We start from the raw sequence: 18,517 nt of genomic DNA, 5'->3' as shown, positions 1-18,517 counted from the left end.
TTCTTTTTCTTTCTTTTGTTTATTTTTGAGTTTCTTTTTCGGAATAGCAAGCTGGCACGAGCCTAGCTGACATTTCCTTTTTTTTTTTCACTCCATTAAACATATCCCCCCCCCTTCACCCTTAGCTCCGAGGCTATATGGACGCTTTCCTCAACGCCAAGTCTGCTCTCGCTGAAGCTGCCATGCTCCCGCCTTATGGTTGATGCCTCCTGTTACGGCTTGGGAGCCGTGCTCCAGCAACACTCAGTCATCGGATGGGCACTGCTTGCTTTCTTATCCCAGCGGCTTAAGCCATCCGAAGAGAAGTACAGCACTTCAGCCTGGAGCTCTTGCCATTTACGCTGCCATCAAGGATTTCCAGCCTTACCTCGAGGGCAGGCAATTCCATGTTCTTACCGATCATAAGCCTTTGACCTTCGCCTTTGCTTCTAACCGAAGCAGCTACTCCGCCGTTTATCATTTGTCTCTGAGTACACGACGAGCATTCGCTTTGTCCATTGGCCACGACAACGCCGCAGCGGATGCTCTGTCACGCATCGGACCTGCCACTTGGACTTGCCATCGGACGGCCATCCTAACATTCGACACACTCCCCCAAGAGCAGACCGACAACGACGGGCTCCGTCAGCTCCTTTCCGACCAACCGCCGAAACATTCTCTTTGCCTGCGGAAGATTCGTTTCCGTTTTCGTTTGCTGGCATCGTCCGCGACGTCACCGGTCCGTCCCTGCGCCCTGCCTGCCGCGCGCACAACGTTTCGCAGCATTCCAAGCGCTGCACAACTTTAGCCACCCTGCCATACGAGCCACGCAACAGCTTTTCTCCTCATCCCGCTATGTATGGCCAGGCATGCACGCAGATGTGCGGCGCTGGGCGCGAGCCTGCTGCTCCGGTCAACGGGCGAGGATCAGCCGCCACACGAAGACCCCCGTACACCACTTTCCGCTGCCTGATGCCCGCTTCCAACATTTGCATGTCGACCTTGTTGATCCGCTACCTCCTTCCCGGGGCCAGCGCTACCTCGTCACCTCGTCGACCGCTGTACACGCTGGCATGAAGCGGTCCCCCTGCCGACAACCGCCGGTCAGCTGCCGGTCAACTGCCGACACTGTGGCTCACGCTCTGGCCGCGACCTGGATCGCGCGCTTTGGCTGCCCTGCCCGTCTCACCTCCGACCAAGGCCGACAATTCTAAAGTACCCTTTTCCGGCGACTTACACATCTAACGGGCGTTCACCATATCAGTACGTCAGCGTACCACTCAACATCCAATGCCCTCGTTAAGCGCCTTAACCGGCAGCTGAAGGCAGCCCTCATCGCTCGCGACGCCGTAAGCTCCTGGGCCGACCACCTTCCCCTGGTTCTGTTGGGCATCCGCTCGGCCCTCAAGCAGGGCATGACCTGTTCCGCTGATGAGCTGGTCTTCGGCGCCACGCTGCGTCTTCCCGGTGATTTCGGGCTTCCCACGGAGCCTTCCGCCACTTCCGCCTGCCGACTACGTTCAAGAGCTGCGCCTGTACTTCAGGACGCTCACCCCATCCCCCCGCATCTGCCGCCTTCCGGCAACATCTTCGTCCACCAGGATCTTGCCACCTGCACGCATGCCTTCCTGCGCCAGGACGCTGTCCGTAAGTCTCTCTCCCCGCACTATCTTGGCCCCTACCCCGTTTTGTCCCACACTGACAAGACGATCACCATCGATGTCGCCGATAGAAAGAACGTCGTCTCCTTGGATCGGGTGAAGCCTGCTTTCTTGGACGTCTACGCTCCCTCTCTGTCGACGTCGAGCCTCCCGCCTATTGTCGGCGAGCCATCCCGCACTGACGCCCCTCTTGGGCCAAACCGCTTGTCTCCCGTCCGCTCCGCTCCCGACAGTCTCCTGGGGGGGGGGGGGGGGGGAGGCACTGTAGCAGCACTGGTGCGTCCCATCGCTACGGTCATCATGCTTAATGATCAATAAAACCGAGCGGCACGGGCGGTTAGTTCAGCTGCTGTGCACCTGCCCACACGCGTTCCTCTTGTTGATGTTGATGAAGAAAAATACTAGAAGAAAATACTGGTCCGGTCGACAGAGTACGTTCCCACATTCTCACACGGAAGAAACATCCATAGGGAAAGAAGATCCAAACGAGCACTTGCGTGCGTGTGTTATCCGGCCGAAAAGGCTATCGGGTCCAACTGTTGACAGGGCCTGTCAGCCACGGAGATTTCTACCTCGTCTAATACACGTTCGTAAACAAGAGTCGCAAAAATGCCCGCAAAGAATGGCAAAGAGGGAAAACCAACTTTCTACCGTCTTTTTAATAGTGAAATATGGAAACTGTATTGCAATTTGCGCCCAACATACACTGCTGGAAGACAGACCAAAAGCCAGGGGACGTCATGGCTATTCACATGCACACACTGGCTTGACGTAACATGGGAGAACAAAATTTAAAGGGGCGCAAAACAGGTCGACGAACATTCTCCAATTATTATGCTCAATGAAAGAACGTAGCTCACGATCTCCAAATATGAAATTATTCTGCTTCTAGCGAGCGTCTTTAACACGAAACAATGCCATTCAAAGAGCATAATCCGTGCGAGTCTCTCCTTATCCTTGGAACCGGGGCACGTCACCATGTTGTTCCAACGTATAGCAACACCGAAGTGTGGGCGCTGGAGGTGGGGGAGATCTCGCTGTCCTAGCCAATGACGGACCCCAGTGAGACAAGCTGCAGCTCACGAGGGAACCGGTTGCGGGAACATCGCGGTGACCTCGCGGAGCAATACACCACTGAAAACATAGTGCGCACGTGAAATAAAATATTGAGGGTCTTTGGTACGGTTTGAACTGACTGTCTTGGATTTGACAAGTGGGAATATGTTTAGAATTGACCTCACTTCTCGATATTACAACCAGGCTGTCGAACCGCAAAAAATACGGGTTCGGTTCGGGTTCGGGTTCGCGTTGTTTTGATTTCGTTCCGGTTCAGTTCCGGTTCGGCCACACCAGAAATCGAACCGGTTCGCAAACCGGTTCGCGAACCGGTTCAACGCTTCCGTTTTATATTTTCCATAAAACTGCTTTTATCAGGAAATGCGTGGCTAATAGCTTACTGCTGTTGTCTGCATTGACGTCTCTAGCGGTGAGGTAGCCCTTTAGCGAGAGAAATGAGAAATGGATGAACACTTATTGCAACTAGAGTTCACGCTGTTGAAGCGGTGTAGTCCTGCTACTTTCTGTTCCCAAAATCTCTTTTTTCACACGCACAGTGCCAGCAAGATACACTTGAAGGAAGCCTGATAAGATGGACAGCGTAACATAGACGACAGTACATGCCGCCACACTGCCTTCGCAATCGCCTTCGTGAATCGATCTAAAACCGTACTGAAGCATGTCGAAAATAAGCCTGCCAGCCTTACTCTGTCCGAGCTCACAGCAGTATACTAGTTAATCCACAACACAACGGCAATGTGTCACGACACAACTGCGCTACCAATAAGCAGAACCACATTTACTTTTCAAACCACGACCAATCAAACAGGCACCGTTCTGCGTACGCTCCTTCTCCACTTCTCATGTTTCTGACTTGTTTAATTTGTACTGCTCACTTGTAAAGGGAAATCTTGGGCGCTTATTTGATCACATATTCGTCCTGTAGAGCTATATAACTGGCCTACTCCATTCGTGTTTCATTCGTCCGCGTAGCACCTCGTCTCTGAAGAGTAGACGCCACACCGCGTGCGTGGGGCGCTAGCCGCGGCGCTCACAAGGACAACTGCGCTTCAACATGTTAAAAAGACGCTGAAAGTATACTTACTATACGTCGTCGTCTGACTGCTAGGTGAACATTTCTGAAATCCATAGGCGCGTGATGATGATACCAATGTGTCTTCGTTCGGGGATAGAGAGGAACTCCTATGCTGACTTCTTTTATGTCAGAACCGTTTTGTTGCGAACCGGTTACCGCTATTATTTTTTACGGTTCTGCTCCGGTTCGGGTTCAACAGTGTCATGAAAATTTCGGTTCGGGTTCGGTTCCGGCAAAAATAACGGTTCGGGTACGGTTTTCGGTTCGGGTTCGGTTCGACACCCTGATTACAACAAAATTAATGTATAAGCGTCCCACATACTAAATGGCTGATGATGCGCGACGTGAAAATGACGTTGTCGCTATGACACCGCAGGGCGGGGCATGAGGGCGAAAGAGTGCAGTGAATATTCAGTCGGTTTGGAGCCACTATTTACTCTTTTGCGACAATTTTTTGAAGACGTTCGCCGTCGGCAAGGTATCACAATGCATTAAACAAAAGTGCGCCTCGTATACCTGTTTATTATCCCCTTAATATGACGGTTCGACGCCTATTCGAGCATCTGGCGTTGAGCCTCGTCTTGTCTACTTCTTCGTGTGTTATCGTTCCCTCAAGCTCAAGGTATCCCATCGTCGAACCTTCACCAGCTCGCTTGCCTGCTCACCCTTATTTCGTCATATTAAATTTCCCCGTTACGTCAGGCCAGTGTGTGCATGGGAATACTCATACACGGCTGGGCAGGAGTGAGCTGAGAAATGTATGTGTGTAGTGTTGGGGATATGAACTATAGGATTTGATTTAAATCCGGATTTAAACCCACAAAATAGGCTGATAGATTCGCTCTGGATTTGATTGTCGGCTTCATTATTAGCAGAATGTGGATTTGGGTTCAATGACACTTTTGCTCAAGGGATTTGGATTCATATTGAATCACAATCACGTTTAAATCAGAATCCGGTGGAACAGACAAATATTAGTGGTATACATTTCTGTCATCTTGTCTGCTGCAGGACAAGTGAGTTGTGTGTTCTTTCGGACAATGAATATCTTATCTTCTAACTTCCCTGCTTTTATTTCCGTCTGTCGGTAATGTATGTGACCAAAAATACGTTATCGCAAGTTTGCATGCCACCACTATGAATGGTAATACAATTTACTATTTCGCCATGTACATGAAAATTCCTCTTGCGAGATGGGACTTCCAATTACCTCGGCCATGATTTGCCATGGAACTCAACCTATATATGCATGAGCGACGTCCATGCTTTCGCGACTGTGGCACAGCACTTGTTCCGGCTCTGGCTGGTGGCGGTGGTGGTGGTGGTGGTGAAAGTGCTCGCCGTTGTCGGTCTCGCGGATGTGGGCAACGTCACGATTGACGCCTCGGGGAATGTGCGTCCTGGGCCGACTTCTAAGGCAGTTTCTTTAGAAGTCGGCCCGGCTCTGGCTGCCTCTGCTATACGCTCCGACAGTACGTTGGTTGATTGGAGGAAGCACGTGACAAAGCGTCTGTCCACTCAGAAAGCAGCAATAAGGGGGTATTCGCAGACGGGCCACAACACTATGGTGATAAATATGAAGAAACGTGAGCACCTCGTGCAGTTGTTGTGGTGCCTTATTTGAGAGCGATCCAATGGGCCCGTTAAGTAGCTGCTCTCTTACTCCTTCTCGGGCGCTCCGACTTTCGTGCTCCTTGAGTAGCTATTTTACGACACTTGGACGCTTGAACACGCTCCCTGCGCTGCCGTTTCTCCCTTTCTCTTTTTCTACTCTCCCTCTCTGTCCGCTCTGCTGCCACCCCACGTCCTGCGTTCTGTTTCTTCGCTTCCATGGAGAGGAGGGAAGAGGTGACGTGACGGAGCATGATACGCCCTTTTCGTGCACGTTCCAAAAGCAGGAGCGGGGAGAGCGCGCTCGCGAACGAAACTTGGAGTACAGCGTAAGAGTGCCAAACACTCACGCTCCGGAGCAGCCACTTAACGCGCCCAATGAGACCGTTCTACGTGCACGATGGGAAAGGGAAAAGCTGAGGGACTGCGCGAAAGACTGACTAGCTTTCATAGCGTATACCGTATAATGTAATGCTGACAGGAAATCCATACTTCAATATTCTGATAAATAAGCCACTGAGAAAACCTCGGCGGCTTATCATAGGATAAAAGGTTGTTCTTCGTTGGTACTGCGCGAACACTGCAACAACGGTTGTGCACTCTGCTTACGTCAATTTACGGCCGATACTTCATGCACGAAAAAAAAGAAGAAGCGCTCGGCCCCATCTTCTCGTTCCAACTCTCCACCAATTCTTGCAGTGCTCTATCATTATGCTGCCCTCCCATCTCTTTATTTCACATAGTTCTTTGCACTCGTTCGTACATACTGCACACCGAGAAATGTATCACGTAGCAGGTGTACCGTACCAAGACCAACGACAAGGGGGTAATAAGCACAGCGTTTCCCGCAGCACAATATTCGTCCTGCAATCAAGTTCTCATTTCTTTTTGCCGCAGTATATACTCATGGAGCAGAGCTCCACTGAAGTAGATGTCTTCCATGTTTCTCCTCTGTTTCTTAGTTATGCAACTGTTAGGATTTCGGTATTCTGTCTAAAAATCCGAGCTTCGAAAACCGTGGTCGATTCTGAAACAATTCCACAGCTGTTCAGCAGCGTTAGTTCCTCTTCCGGATTTGTGACGGATATGAAGAATCCAGATTTAAAAAGGGATTTGATTTTGGGGATTAAAAGAAGGAAGAAAAAGAAACGGAATTCATGTGATTTGATTTACTCGAATAAATTTAAATCGGGACTTGCTTTTGGATTTCATTTAGCGTCTTCTGATTTAAACCCGATTTGTTTCCTCAAATCCCCAACACTGGAGGCAGTATCAATGATGCCTCAGGTGAGGGGTATTGTGTTGAGATAAAGTCAGTCCACGATATATATTATCCGTAAAATAAGGCTGTGCCTTCCATTATTCCATTTCTTTTGACCAATTAAATACGCGTTTCAAGTAAACGAAAAATGTTCTACTACTGCGTTCGTATTGCCAACTGTAAGATGGGACAAGCGAAAGCGACAAGCGACAAGCCTACATCAAATTTCATAATTATTGACTTGAGATACGAGTACTAAAAAATGTGAACTCCTCTTCCTTAACGTTTGGTCCACGACCACCGATATCTTATGCAACAACGATATTGTATTGACGTCCGTATTGTATTGTTATGATCAATCACGTAGAACCACAGTGTGTAAAAAAATAAGACGAAAAAGTTTTCACACACGCACACACACAAAGCTCTCAGTGAATTTTCAACTCCAGCCAACATTCAGCTTCGCTGGTGTCGTTGTGTGACGTAGAGATATGAATCGCTTAGACTGACGTGAAGGACTTCGGACGTGAATAGGGTTGGGATCCGGGATATCCCGAAATCCCGGGATTTCGTTGAAAAAATTCCGTATTTCTGACCTAAGGAGAATACTACAAACCAACTGTTCATGCAGTCGCTACGTAGAACTGTGGAACAATAACGCACTCGTTTTGAATGATAATTCCTGACCTTAAGTGCCTCTGAAACACCCGAATAGCGAAAACGCCATCTTTCCTTTTGGTTAGCTGTCTTAGCGCCGCGAAGCAACTGTGGCTATGAACGGCGTACAGATGTGAACAGATGGCAGAGAGGGCATAAGGAAGGAGTTGGGAACAGAAGGGTTAGTATGCGTCCTGGGCCGACTTCAGGGGGAATAGTGCCGACATTCTTCCTTTCTTTCTTTCTTTATTTACCCTCAAGTCACATGGAATTACAGAGGGGAGTGGAAATAACAAGGAAGCCAATGAAAAAGTACAAAGTTACACATCAAATACGTCGTGGAGTAAATAACGGAACCTTGTTGAGTCCCGGGCCACTGCGATGGTCGCAGGTAAGTCATTCCAGTCACTAGCTGTCTTGGGAACGAATGAGTTCTGGAAGTGATTAGTTCGACTAAAGGGAATGAGGACTTTTTCAGGATGACCCAAGTATCTAGATATATGGTGAGGAGAAGAAAAAAGAGAATACCTGGAAAGAGTGTCATTATAATAGATTTTATGAAATAGCAACAGACGAGAGATTTTACGGCGTAGAGAAAGAGGTGGTAGAGAGGGGCGACATTTGAGCTCGCTGACGCTGGAATGACGTAATCTGAAAAAATGAAGCGAACGGCCCTGTTCTGTACCGATTCTAATTTCCGAACGAGGTGATCCTGGTAAGGATCCTAAATAGATGCCGCGTATTCAATTTTAGAGCGAACTAGTGTGGTATACAGTTGAAGCTTTAGTTCGATAGGCGCTTTGGAGTAGTTACGTTTGATGAAGTCTATCCGGTTAGATTTCGAGTATGCATGATTAATGTGAAGATCCCATGTGAGGTTGTTAGTTATATGAACACCCAAATATTTATATGAACTTACAGTGTCAAGTATGATCTTATCTAGATAATAAGTGTTGAGCGTATGATTAGTGCGACATAGTGACATGTGTTTGCACTTGTTAGTGTTCAATGGCATAAGCCAAGCGTTACACCAGGAAGAAATGGCATGGAGATCACTTTGCAAGGCAGATTTATCAGAGGAGGTTGTAACTATACGATAGATCACGCAGTCGTCTGCAAAGAGTCTAATGGTTGATGAAATGCCATGCGGTAGGCCATTAATGTAAATTAAGAACAAAAGTGGGCCGAGAACAGAACCTTGTGGAACTCCAGATAAGACAGATGTAATGGAGGAAATTGTGTTCTTTGCATAGACAAATTGATTTCTGTTGTGACGAAAGTCCCCAATCCATGCTAGTAAATTTGGATCAATTCTTAGGAGAGACAGTTTATGAAGGAGAAGGTGATGAGGAACTTTATCGAAGGCTTTGCGGAAGTCAATGAATATGGAGCCTATTTGGGAACCAGCGTGGATAGATGAAAATAAGTCATAGGTGAAGTAAGCTAGTTGCGTTTCGCACGAGAGACAACGGCGAAAACCGTGCTGTACGTTAGAGAAGAATGAATTGGATTCAAGGAATTTAATGAGATTAGAGTTACTACATGCTTGAGTAACTTGCAATGAACCGATGCTAATGAAATGGGCCTGTAGTTACCTGGGTCGTGTTTGCTATCCTGACTTGTGAACTGGAATGACCTTCGCAACCCTCCAGTCGTCCGGGACTCTACAAGAGAGCAAGCTTTGCGAAAATAGTTTAAACAGTAAAACACTAGTTATATCCTTTTCAAGAACTTGGTTGTAATATTATCGATCCAGCAACTGGACGAGAGTTTTGAATTGTCGATCAGTTTATGAATACCCATTACATCAAGGGCCAGAGGATCCTTAGGAAATTTTATACCAAGGGATGTAAGGTTAGCAAGTGGTGTCCCTAGATAGTCGGAAACAGTAAACGATTTTGTGAACTCGTCGTTCAGAACAACTGAACACAAGGTAGGAGGTACACTTACTCCGTCAAGAACTAAATATACTGTTCGGTCTTCATGCGGCTTAACAGCATGCCAGAATCGTTTGGGGTTTGAACGAAGGAGGCTAGGCAAGGTTGAACTGAAAAAAGCGGTGTCTGCCGATAGCAAGGACAGCTTGAACTGATTAGCAACAGAATAGGTAAGAAGCCCAATGTATGGGGTTACTGGTCCTACGGGCTCTGCGAAATAGGCGCGTTTTCTTATTACGGAGACGCCTAAGTTCACGATTGAACCATGGCGTATTACTAGAGACAGGGATGGAAATGCGTGGTATATACAGATCGATAAGACGATTGAACTCATTCTTCAGAAGAGACCAGTTCTCCTCTAAGGACCTCGAAGAAAATTCGGGAAAGCAGCTTTCCGAAAAGGTGTGGAGGTCTGCGTTAATGGCCTCAAAGTTGGCTCTTGCATAGCAAGTGGTGGTTTTGGTAGTCGTGTGCTATTTAACAAAGGGTGTATGAATTGTCGCAACAATAGTGGAGCGGTCGCTAATGCCAGGTAAGACCTGGAAAGTCGTTTGAAAAGTCTTCGGAAAACCCAGGGAAAACCTCAGACAGCACAGCCGGTGGTAGGATTCGAACCCACTATCTCCCAATCTTCAGCACGACCTTTGCTGCCACAAAACGAGCTCGGCCATGCCGCTGGTCATATTTCCTTCCTTGCATGGTGTCGGCGAGCGGACTCCGATTGTGAACGCCGTAGCTGCGTGCATTGCTTTGCTCTTTTGAGCACAAAGAAGAAAAAAGAAAACACACACACAAATAATTGCTGGTGATTGGAGGTGTCGCTTTAGTTTCTAGGATGAGCAGACAAACGAAGTGTGTAGCGACCTCTCACACATTTTTCCCATGCAAGTTTCTGGAAGCTGCTCGGGCCTCTATGTCTCCACAAACCCCTTTAAAACAATGTGGACAACTCGCTTGCAAATAAACCACCTGGAGTGTCAAAAGCCAGTTTGGATGCATTCTCTTGTTGTTTAGTAGGTTTTGATACTTCATCCATTCAGTTTTGGAAGTCAGAGCTTGGTTTGGTCTTTGGTGCCAGCCTGAACTAAATCCTGTACAGACTGCGAAGAAAATCTGTCCCGATATTTGAGGTTAAAAAGCGTAGATAGGGCGTAGAAACAGGATAGAAAACATTAAGTCATCAGTAATGCTTTTATTGACATGTATAGTGGCAAAGTGCCGAGGGGAGAGGCACGAAACGCTAACTAATCAAAGACTGCGTATGGGTACTGTCTCGGTTTTATATCAGGAAAAATCCCGAAATCCCGGGACTGCAAAAATGGCCCGGAGTTCCCAGCACTAGCCAGCAGATGACTTGTTGACGGTATTAGAGACAGGCGATCCTCATAAAATGTTCATTGCAGTTTACATATCAATAATATTATTACTTATTATCATTATTTACTTATTTAAGAATATTGATCGTCAGAATCCATGAAATAAGCACGGGGAAGTGCAAACCATGTAGGGGATTATAGGTGCTACATTGCTTTTTAGCATCACCATCATCGCTTAATTTTTAGCAGGAAAAAAAGTTACGCAAGGAGCGCATTGCTGTGAAAACGCTGGAATGGATGTCTCAAGTCTCCAATGCGAACTCAACCTCTCCCTATTATTTTTTTTTCGCCAACATCAACATCAACATCAGCGAACTACAACTGTACAACGCAAAGAAGTTACAACGGGGTCACGTGATGCAGGGAAAACGATCCAAGCGAGAAAGAAGAGCCATACGAAAAAGAAAAAACACCCATGGGGAAAGAAGGTCTAACCGAGAAAGAAGATCCATGCGGCGAAAAGATCCATAGGGTAAGAAGATCCATCAGTGGATCACTTTTCCCTTTCGATCTTTTTTTCGTGAACGATCCAAGCGAGAAAGAAGAGCCATACGAAAAAAGAAAAAAAATCCATGGTGAAAGAAGGCCTAACAGAGAAAGAAGATCCATGCGGCAAAAAGATCCATAGGGTAAGAAGATCCACCAGTGGATCTTTTTTCCCTTTTGATCTTTTTTTCCTGAACTCGGCTCACTGTATTGTTTGGAACGCGCATTTAAAGGAAGACCATTCGTCTTCGTATTGAGTGAATTGGAAAAACTGAATGTTGAAATGAAGTGCTGTAAGTCTGATCAATCTCCCTGAAAACGACTGCTCCCAAACGTTGCCATGGTAAACCTGATATGGTTCTTGGGCTATGAAAGCGACACCGAGGCGCGTTCACCATGTTATGCTCCAGGTGTGCCGTGCTAGCAGATATGCATCACGTGATCGTGGACTGTGTCCTTTTCGGGGGGTGGGGGGCGTGATATATTTATTAGAACAAAGCAAAAAAAAAGGAGGAAATGTCAGCCAAACGGTATGTCACCTTGCTATTCCGCAAAAAAAAAATATAAAAAATAAAGAAATAATAAAAATAAAAAAGTAGGAAATAAAGGATAAACTAACAAAAAGCGAAAGAAGGGTGAGATAGATTAAAGACAACTAAAATTTTAAAAAATAAGATGAGGGCAATGTGTATGAGGAGAGCTCTTCAGGGTTCAAGGAGAAAGGTTGCGAAACCGACTGAAGCCAATGACTGGCGCTCCGTTCACTTTGGCGACAGCCTGACATCCTGCAACACCGTTGTGTCCTGCAGATTTTCCCGGATTTTCTGCGAGACACCGGTCTCCTTTATGTCCTTTGATCCTGATGTACCGCCTTGCTACCGTCGCTCTCCCCTCGTCCCCTCATTATCATTGTACATCTCACGCAGTCCCGTCGGCATTGGGGGGCCCACAACCCAGGTGGCGAATTTTCCCAATTCGTCGTGATCAGTGTATTTGTCGCTGCTGTTGGGATATGAAAGAATCAACACGCTGTGAGAATAGGTTATTGCTTTGCTGAACGAGGGGAGTAACTGTGGTAACGTTCTAAAAACTATACTCCTATTCTTTTTACTCTTTTTTGTTTAACTAGAAGGGGGTACGATTCCTGTCTAGCTAATATTCTTAGTGAACGAAAAAATAAATAAATGAAAGGTTCAGTAGCTTTGCTGCTGTGTGCCAGACGTGCGGTGACTGATGCGGTGGGATACTGGTGACGCAGCGGCAGTACGCTACCACACGTCAGTCACCGCACGTCTGAAAACATCTCATCCGACGAGACTGCATTTCCCTTTGTTCTCCGGAGCGAGGAAGCAAGATGGCTACTTTCGGAACCGCCCCCACCTTCGACGCATACGTGGAACCATTGAGTCAGTACGTTGAAAGGTTAGAACAGTACTTCGTCGGAAACAAGATTACAGACGGGAATCAGCGCACCGGTATTTTGCTCCCGGTTGTGGGACCGAAAACCTACGGGCTACTTCGGAGTCTCCTGGCCCCGGCCAAGCCGAGCACAAAGACCTTCGTGGAACTAGTAGCAACACTCAGCGGTCACTTCGCCCCGAAGCCGTCTGAAATTGTGGAACGTTTCCGTTTCAACTCTCGTGTCCAGCAGGAAAACGAAACTGTGTCTACATTTATCGCTGAATTGAGAAAACCATCTGAGTTCTGCGAATTCGGAACCACTCTGGATACGATGATACGGGACAGGCTAGTATGTGGTGTCAGGGACATTAGCATACAAAAGCGATTGTTTGCTGAGCGGGAATTGACCCTGGAGAAAGCTACTACACTTGCGTGCGCCGTAGAAATGGCAACCAAGAATGCCATGGAACTGAGTCAGCCTCCGGACAACTCAGTGAACCGGATCATCAACCGAAAGGGTCGACAGCGTCCAGTTGGTCAAGAGCCTAAAGGAACCCCACCAAGACAGGCAAGTCAGAAATTTAAGTGCATACGTTGCGGAAGAAGCGATCACGGAGCACCAGCATGCCCATTTAAGACTACTGAGTGCCCCCGCTGTAAAAAGAAGGGACACCTTGCAAAGATGTGCTTGTCAGACTCACGACAACCAAGACCACGAGCACATGGTCGGACGAATGCTATTTCAACAGAAGGGGCGACCTCAGGGGCAAGCCTTAACCTGCATGGAATCCATAGTGTCGGCACCCAGGCAACGCCGCGTCCGTGGATCATCACCACTCGTTGGATGGGCATCCCGGTCGACATGGAAGTTGACACAGGTTCGTCTGTTACGTTGATACCTGCTAGCACGTACAGGAAACATCAAGCCTCCTGGCCAACGTTATTGCCATGCCAACGCAAGTTATCATGCTACATGGGCTACCAGTGCTAGGCGTTCTGAAAATGGAAGTCATTTACGGACACCGGACGGCAACAGCTTCGCTTTACGTCGTTGACCGTGAGGGCCCAAGCCTATGTGGTCGTGATGTAATTGCAGCGCTGGATCTGCTTACCGTCAACGTGAATGCCGTTAACAGCGAAGGCAAGGTAACCAATCTGAAGCAGGAATTCAAATCCTTGTTTGAGCCAGGCATCGGACTCATGGTAGGTCCACCTGCTCATCTACATTTGAAGTAAGGCATAACGCCCAAGTTCTGCAAAGCAAGATCTCTTCCGTATGTAATGCGCGACAAAGTGTCCGCGGAACTTGATCGGCTGTGTGAAGCGGGAGTGCTCACACCGGTGACCCATTCCGAAAGGGCGACACCTATCGTGCCCGTCATGAAGAAAGATGGCACAGTAAGAATATGCGGCGATTTCAAGGTTACGCTGAACCAAGTCTGTGACGTTGAACAATATCCTCTTCCGAAAATTGAAGACATGTTTGCGTCGCTTAGTTGTTGTTGTTGTTGTTAGTGGAGCGGAGTGCTTTTCGAAATTGGACTTACGCGACATATATAAGCAGATTCCACTTGATGAAGACTCACAGAAGGTCGCGGTAATAAACACCCATCGAGGCCTGTACAGCTACAAGCGTCTACCCTATGGCATCGCTTCTGCGCCAGCGATCTTCCAGCGTCGGATGGAATCCTTGCTGAGAGAAATTCCTGGAACGCAAGTCTTTCTCGATGACATCCTGATTGGAGAACGGGAAGCGAACTTCGGAGAAACCCTGCGCAAGGTACTCCGGCGTCTACAGGACAACGGTGTTCGCCTGAGGGAGGGCAAATGTGAGTTTCGCAAGTCGGAAATTTCGTACTTGGGACATCGCATTGACAAAAGTGGATTTCACCCCGAAGAAAAGAAGCTGATGGCAATAGTAGAAGCGCCAGCGCAGAAAGACGTGCAAGAATTGAGATCTTTCTTGGGACTGCTTACTTACTTACTACCGCAGCTTCATTCGTAAGATGTCCTCCTTGCTCACACCCTTGTACGACCTACTGAAAAATGATTCTGTCTGGAAATGGGATACTGCCCAAGAGGTAGCATTCAAAAAGGCTAAAGATGTGTTGGTAAATTCTGGATTTCTAACACATTTTGATCCGTCCCGAGAACTTCAGCTTGAGTGCGACGCATCACCGTACGGAATAGCAGCAGTTCTATCACACCGCATCGAGGGGCAAGACAGACCAATTGCGTTCAGGTCGAGAACTCTCACGGCGGCAGAACAGAACTACTCCCACCTGGAGAAGGAAGCATTGGCACTTGTTTTCGGAGTCACGCGATTAAGAGACTACCTGTGGGGACGACAGTTCATTCTCCGGACAGACCACAAACCGTTGGTAGGACTCTTCAAAGAAAGCAAGGCTATATCATCCACGGCAGCCAGCAGAATTCAGCGATGGGCGTTGACACTGAGCGCCTACAATTACCAAATTGAATATAAACCTGGACGTCAAAACGGCAATGCGGATGCACCAAGCCGCCTTCCCATAGAAGGAACTGCAACTAAGGGAGAACTCGCAAATTCAGAAGCAGTATGTTCTATCCAAATCCTGGAGGAGGGGCCACTGTCAGCAAAGCAGCTAGCCGACTTGACAAACCAAGATGCTACCTTGTCAGCACTCAGGGATGCCATACAGCGGGGATGGCCACATAAGCTGCAAGACAAGGCATTGCAACCGTATTGGTCTCGAAGAGATGAGCTCTCGACGGACCAAGGACTGATTATGTGGGGAAGGAGGATAATCATCCCAGCAAAAGCACGCCATGCGATGCTACTGGAACTCCACTCTACACACTCTGGAATGGTGACAATGAAAGCAGTAGCAAGATCACTATTCTGGTGGCCTGGAATAGAGGGAGACATCGAAAACACGGCACGGCACTGCTTGGAATGTCAACAGGCACAGCCAATGCCACCAGCAAAGGAACCTCTGTCCTGGCCATCGACAACTATAAGATGGTCACGCGTGCATATTGATTATGCCGGGCCAGTCGAGGGAATGGTGCTACTCATCGTAGTGGACAGCTTCTCACGTTGGATTGAAGCAATTCCGGTTAAGAATGCTTCGTCTGAGCAAACGGTGAATGAACTCCGCGGTGTATTCGCATGGTTTGGAATTCCACACTGCGTAGTGTCAGACAACGGCACGCCATTCATAGGAAAACCATTCCAGGATTTTGTGAAAGCTAATGGGATACGACATATTCGTACAGCCCCATACCACCCGCAGTCAAACGGACTAGCAGAAAGGGCGGTACGCACGGTGAAGGATGCGTTGAAGAAAATGAAGACTGAGGATTTGCGCACAAGTGTGGACCGCTGGTTGCATTCATACCGTCGATCACCAAACACTGTGTCCGGTAAATCGCCCTCGGAAATGCTACTTGGGTACAACATCAGGTCAAGATTGGACCTCATCAGCGTCCGAGAACTGCACAATGAGGCTATCTCAAAACCTGACCAGGCACGACCAAGCCCAGAAAAAGGTTCAAGTTCGCAAACAGGTGTCCTCCAGCAAGGGGCGCACGTGTTCGCTCGAAATTACGGGCGAGGACAAAAATGGATTCCTGGAGTGGTACAGACCCAAAAAAGATCCCGGATGGCTGTGGTGAAAACGGCGGTCGGAGATATGACGCGTCACGCCGACCAACTGCGCCGACGACCTGCGTCGCGGATCGCCACAGAGGATGACACCTGGACGTCTGACGTGGAAGTTCACAACCCAAGCCTCCTGACTCCGGTTCGTCCACCTAGAAGATCAGGACGATGCAGGAGGTCACCACTACGCTACGGACAACCGGTGACATACTAAAGGGGGAGGAGTGCTGTGTGGCAGACATGACGGTTTAAAAGACGATAGTCGCACCCACGCCAATGGTGCATTCCACATGGAGAGGCCCACATTCGGGGCGCCCATAACATTGAGTCAGAGTGCACCTCCGCTGTCGGGATGGACTCTCACCTCGCAAGGCAGTCGGTTTCCTTCGAGCATCGGAGCCACTCGCTCGTACTCGACATGTAGCTTTATTGATCAGTATTAAATGTGTTATGTTGCTATAACCCACTCGGATACACCTCACAGTAGCTTTGCAATAGCGCGCGTGTTTTTTTTACCTCCCGAACAGGACTTGCTTCTGCTCGCACAGAAACCGATTGCTGAATTTTCGCTGATTCTGACACGAGATGTGCGCTCCATTCAAATCAATGACTCAAGTTCGTTTTAGACAAATGACTCTTTCCTTAGGGGGTACTGCGAGCGGACAATTTTTCGCCCTGGGGTGGGGGGGGCGGAACACATGCATATTCGACCTGCAAGTGATAGCGTCTGTTTATGAAAGTTGGATCTCTTTTATCTTTCTTTATCACCCACGGTTTTCTTGCATATATCCTTCTTTCTGTTTCTTTTTTGCTTTCCACGCGTAGTATAGCAGAAGGAGTTGATAATAACCGGCTGAGAGGGTATACATTTTGTCATCTTTACGATGGGATTACAAGCCGGATGAATAATGCGAACGTGTAGAGGGAGCCTTCATGGACCGGCCAATAACCCCGATACGATATTCATGCATTCGTCCTCTGTCGGTGGAGAATTAATATTCGGCGCCGCGTTGCTTTCCTCGAAAAACTAAAAACGTTAATTCTTTCGGAATGGCATTTGCAAAATGTCTAGCAAGCCGAGAAGTAGGATGGGAACTGCCTCACTGACGACACTATTGACGACCGTATTGATAGCTTCTTTGTCTCTACAAAACAATTGACAGTTATTATTATTATTATTATTACTTCTATTATTATTGTTACTATTATTGACAATCGATGGTTTTAACACGCGAGGGGTGCTTTGCAATGAGCCTTTGCGTTTCTTTTTTGGCTAATCTTGGCCATGCAGCCTTAATTCACGACTTGGTTGCCGTCAGTCGGATTAATTCGTTCAAAATGAAAAAAAAAAAAAAAACCTACCTATCAATCGTCTCTTCGTATGCTGTGACGTAGGTTTCTTTGCTAAAGTTGAGTAATTCAATGGGTGTTAACCTTGTGATGATTTGAAAATTTCTGATGAAAACAGATATATGAAATGGCATCGGCCTTTTAGTGCATAATGTAAAACCCCGAGACTAGGGAACACGAAAGGACAGACACAAACACGAAGTCTGAATTGAGACTTCGTGTTTGTGTCTGTCCTTTCGTGTTCCCTAGTCTCGGGGTTTTACATTATGCATCATCTTCACCAGCTCGCTTGCTTCCTAGCCGTTTTTTTCATTGGCATTTTACTGTTCGCATCGGGCGTTAGGCTCCGTCCGGGACAGGGAAGCGGACCGTATAGACCCCTTTGAAGATTATTTCACGATTAGGGTTCGGATCCCGATATCGGCTAAATTTGATGTCCCGAAATCCCGGGATTTCGCGAGGCCAAGTCCCGGGATTTCGAAATACTGAATTTCGGCTGTCTGGACAACGAATATGCGGTCGTACGAGTGAAAAAGAACGAACGATGTCTTACAGACTTTTGGTTTCAAGCGGCCCTCTCCTAAAAATATCAATCAAAGACGTCCCCCGCACCACGCAGCACGTGAACCACGCTAGCTATGACCGATAACCGCACTCAAGTTATATTCTGTCTCCTACTAAATCTTTACTGATGGCTCATCGACACAGACCGGCTCTACCTGTGCATTCGTAATCCCTGAGCTGTCAATTGAGTGAAGCGCTAGGCTCTCGCACCCGACGCCGGCTGCTGCGGCCGAGCTGCATTCCATTCTTATGGCGCTTTCCATCATTGTGTCCCGTCAACCACACATGCACTGGACCATATACAGTGACTCCAAAACCGCCCTCCAAGCTCTGCAGTGCACATTGGCTCGAGCTCCCTCGCTCCACTGGTGTGTGACGTCCTCAGGGAGTATTCGTATGCTGTCACACAGACACATAACATCACCTTGTAGTGGATCCC

The 18,517-nt window shown here is 47.8% G+C and overlaps 2 protein-coding genes across 2 annotated transcripts in view; both read left to right on the top strand.

Moving 5' to 3' along the window:
• The window catches only part of LOC135394182 (uncharacterized), a 283,276-nt gene that overhangs the window by 191,381 nt on the left and 73,378 nt on the right, over positions 1-18,517 (top strand). The window lies entirely within an intron of this gene.
• Positions 14,528-16,378, top strand: LOC135395149 (uncharacterized protein K02A2.6-like). The gene has a single exon (XM_064626395.1). It carries the CDS (start codon positions 14,528-14,530, stop codon positions 16,376-16,378), a length of 1,851 nt encoding a protein of 616 aa, XP_064482465.1.

The sequence above is a fragment of the Ornithodoros turicata genome, chromosome 5, assembly GCF_037126465.1.
Source record: "Ornithodoros turicata isolate Travis chromosome 5, ASM3712646v1, whole genome shotgun sequence".
In the NCBI taxonomy this organism is placed as follows: domain Eukaryota; kingdom Metazoa; phylum Arthropoda; class Arachnida; order Ixodida; family Argasidae; genus Ornithodoros; species Ornithodoros turicata.
Note: the sequence above shows the minus strand (reverse complement) of the source record. Positions and strands in the feature narration are given on the sequence as shown.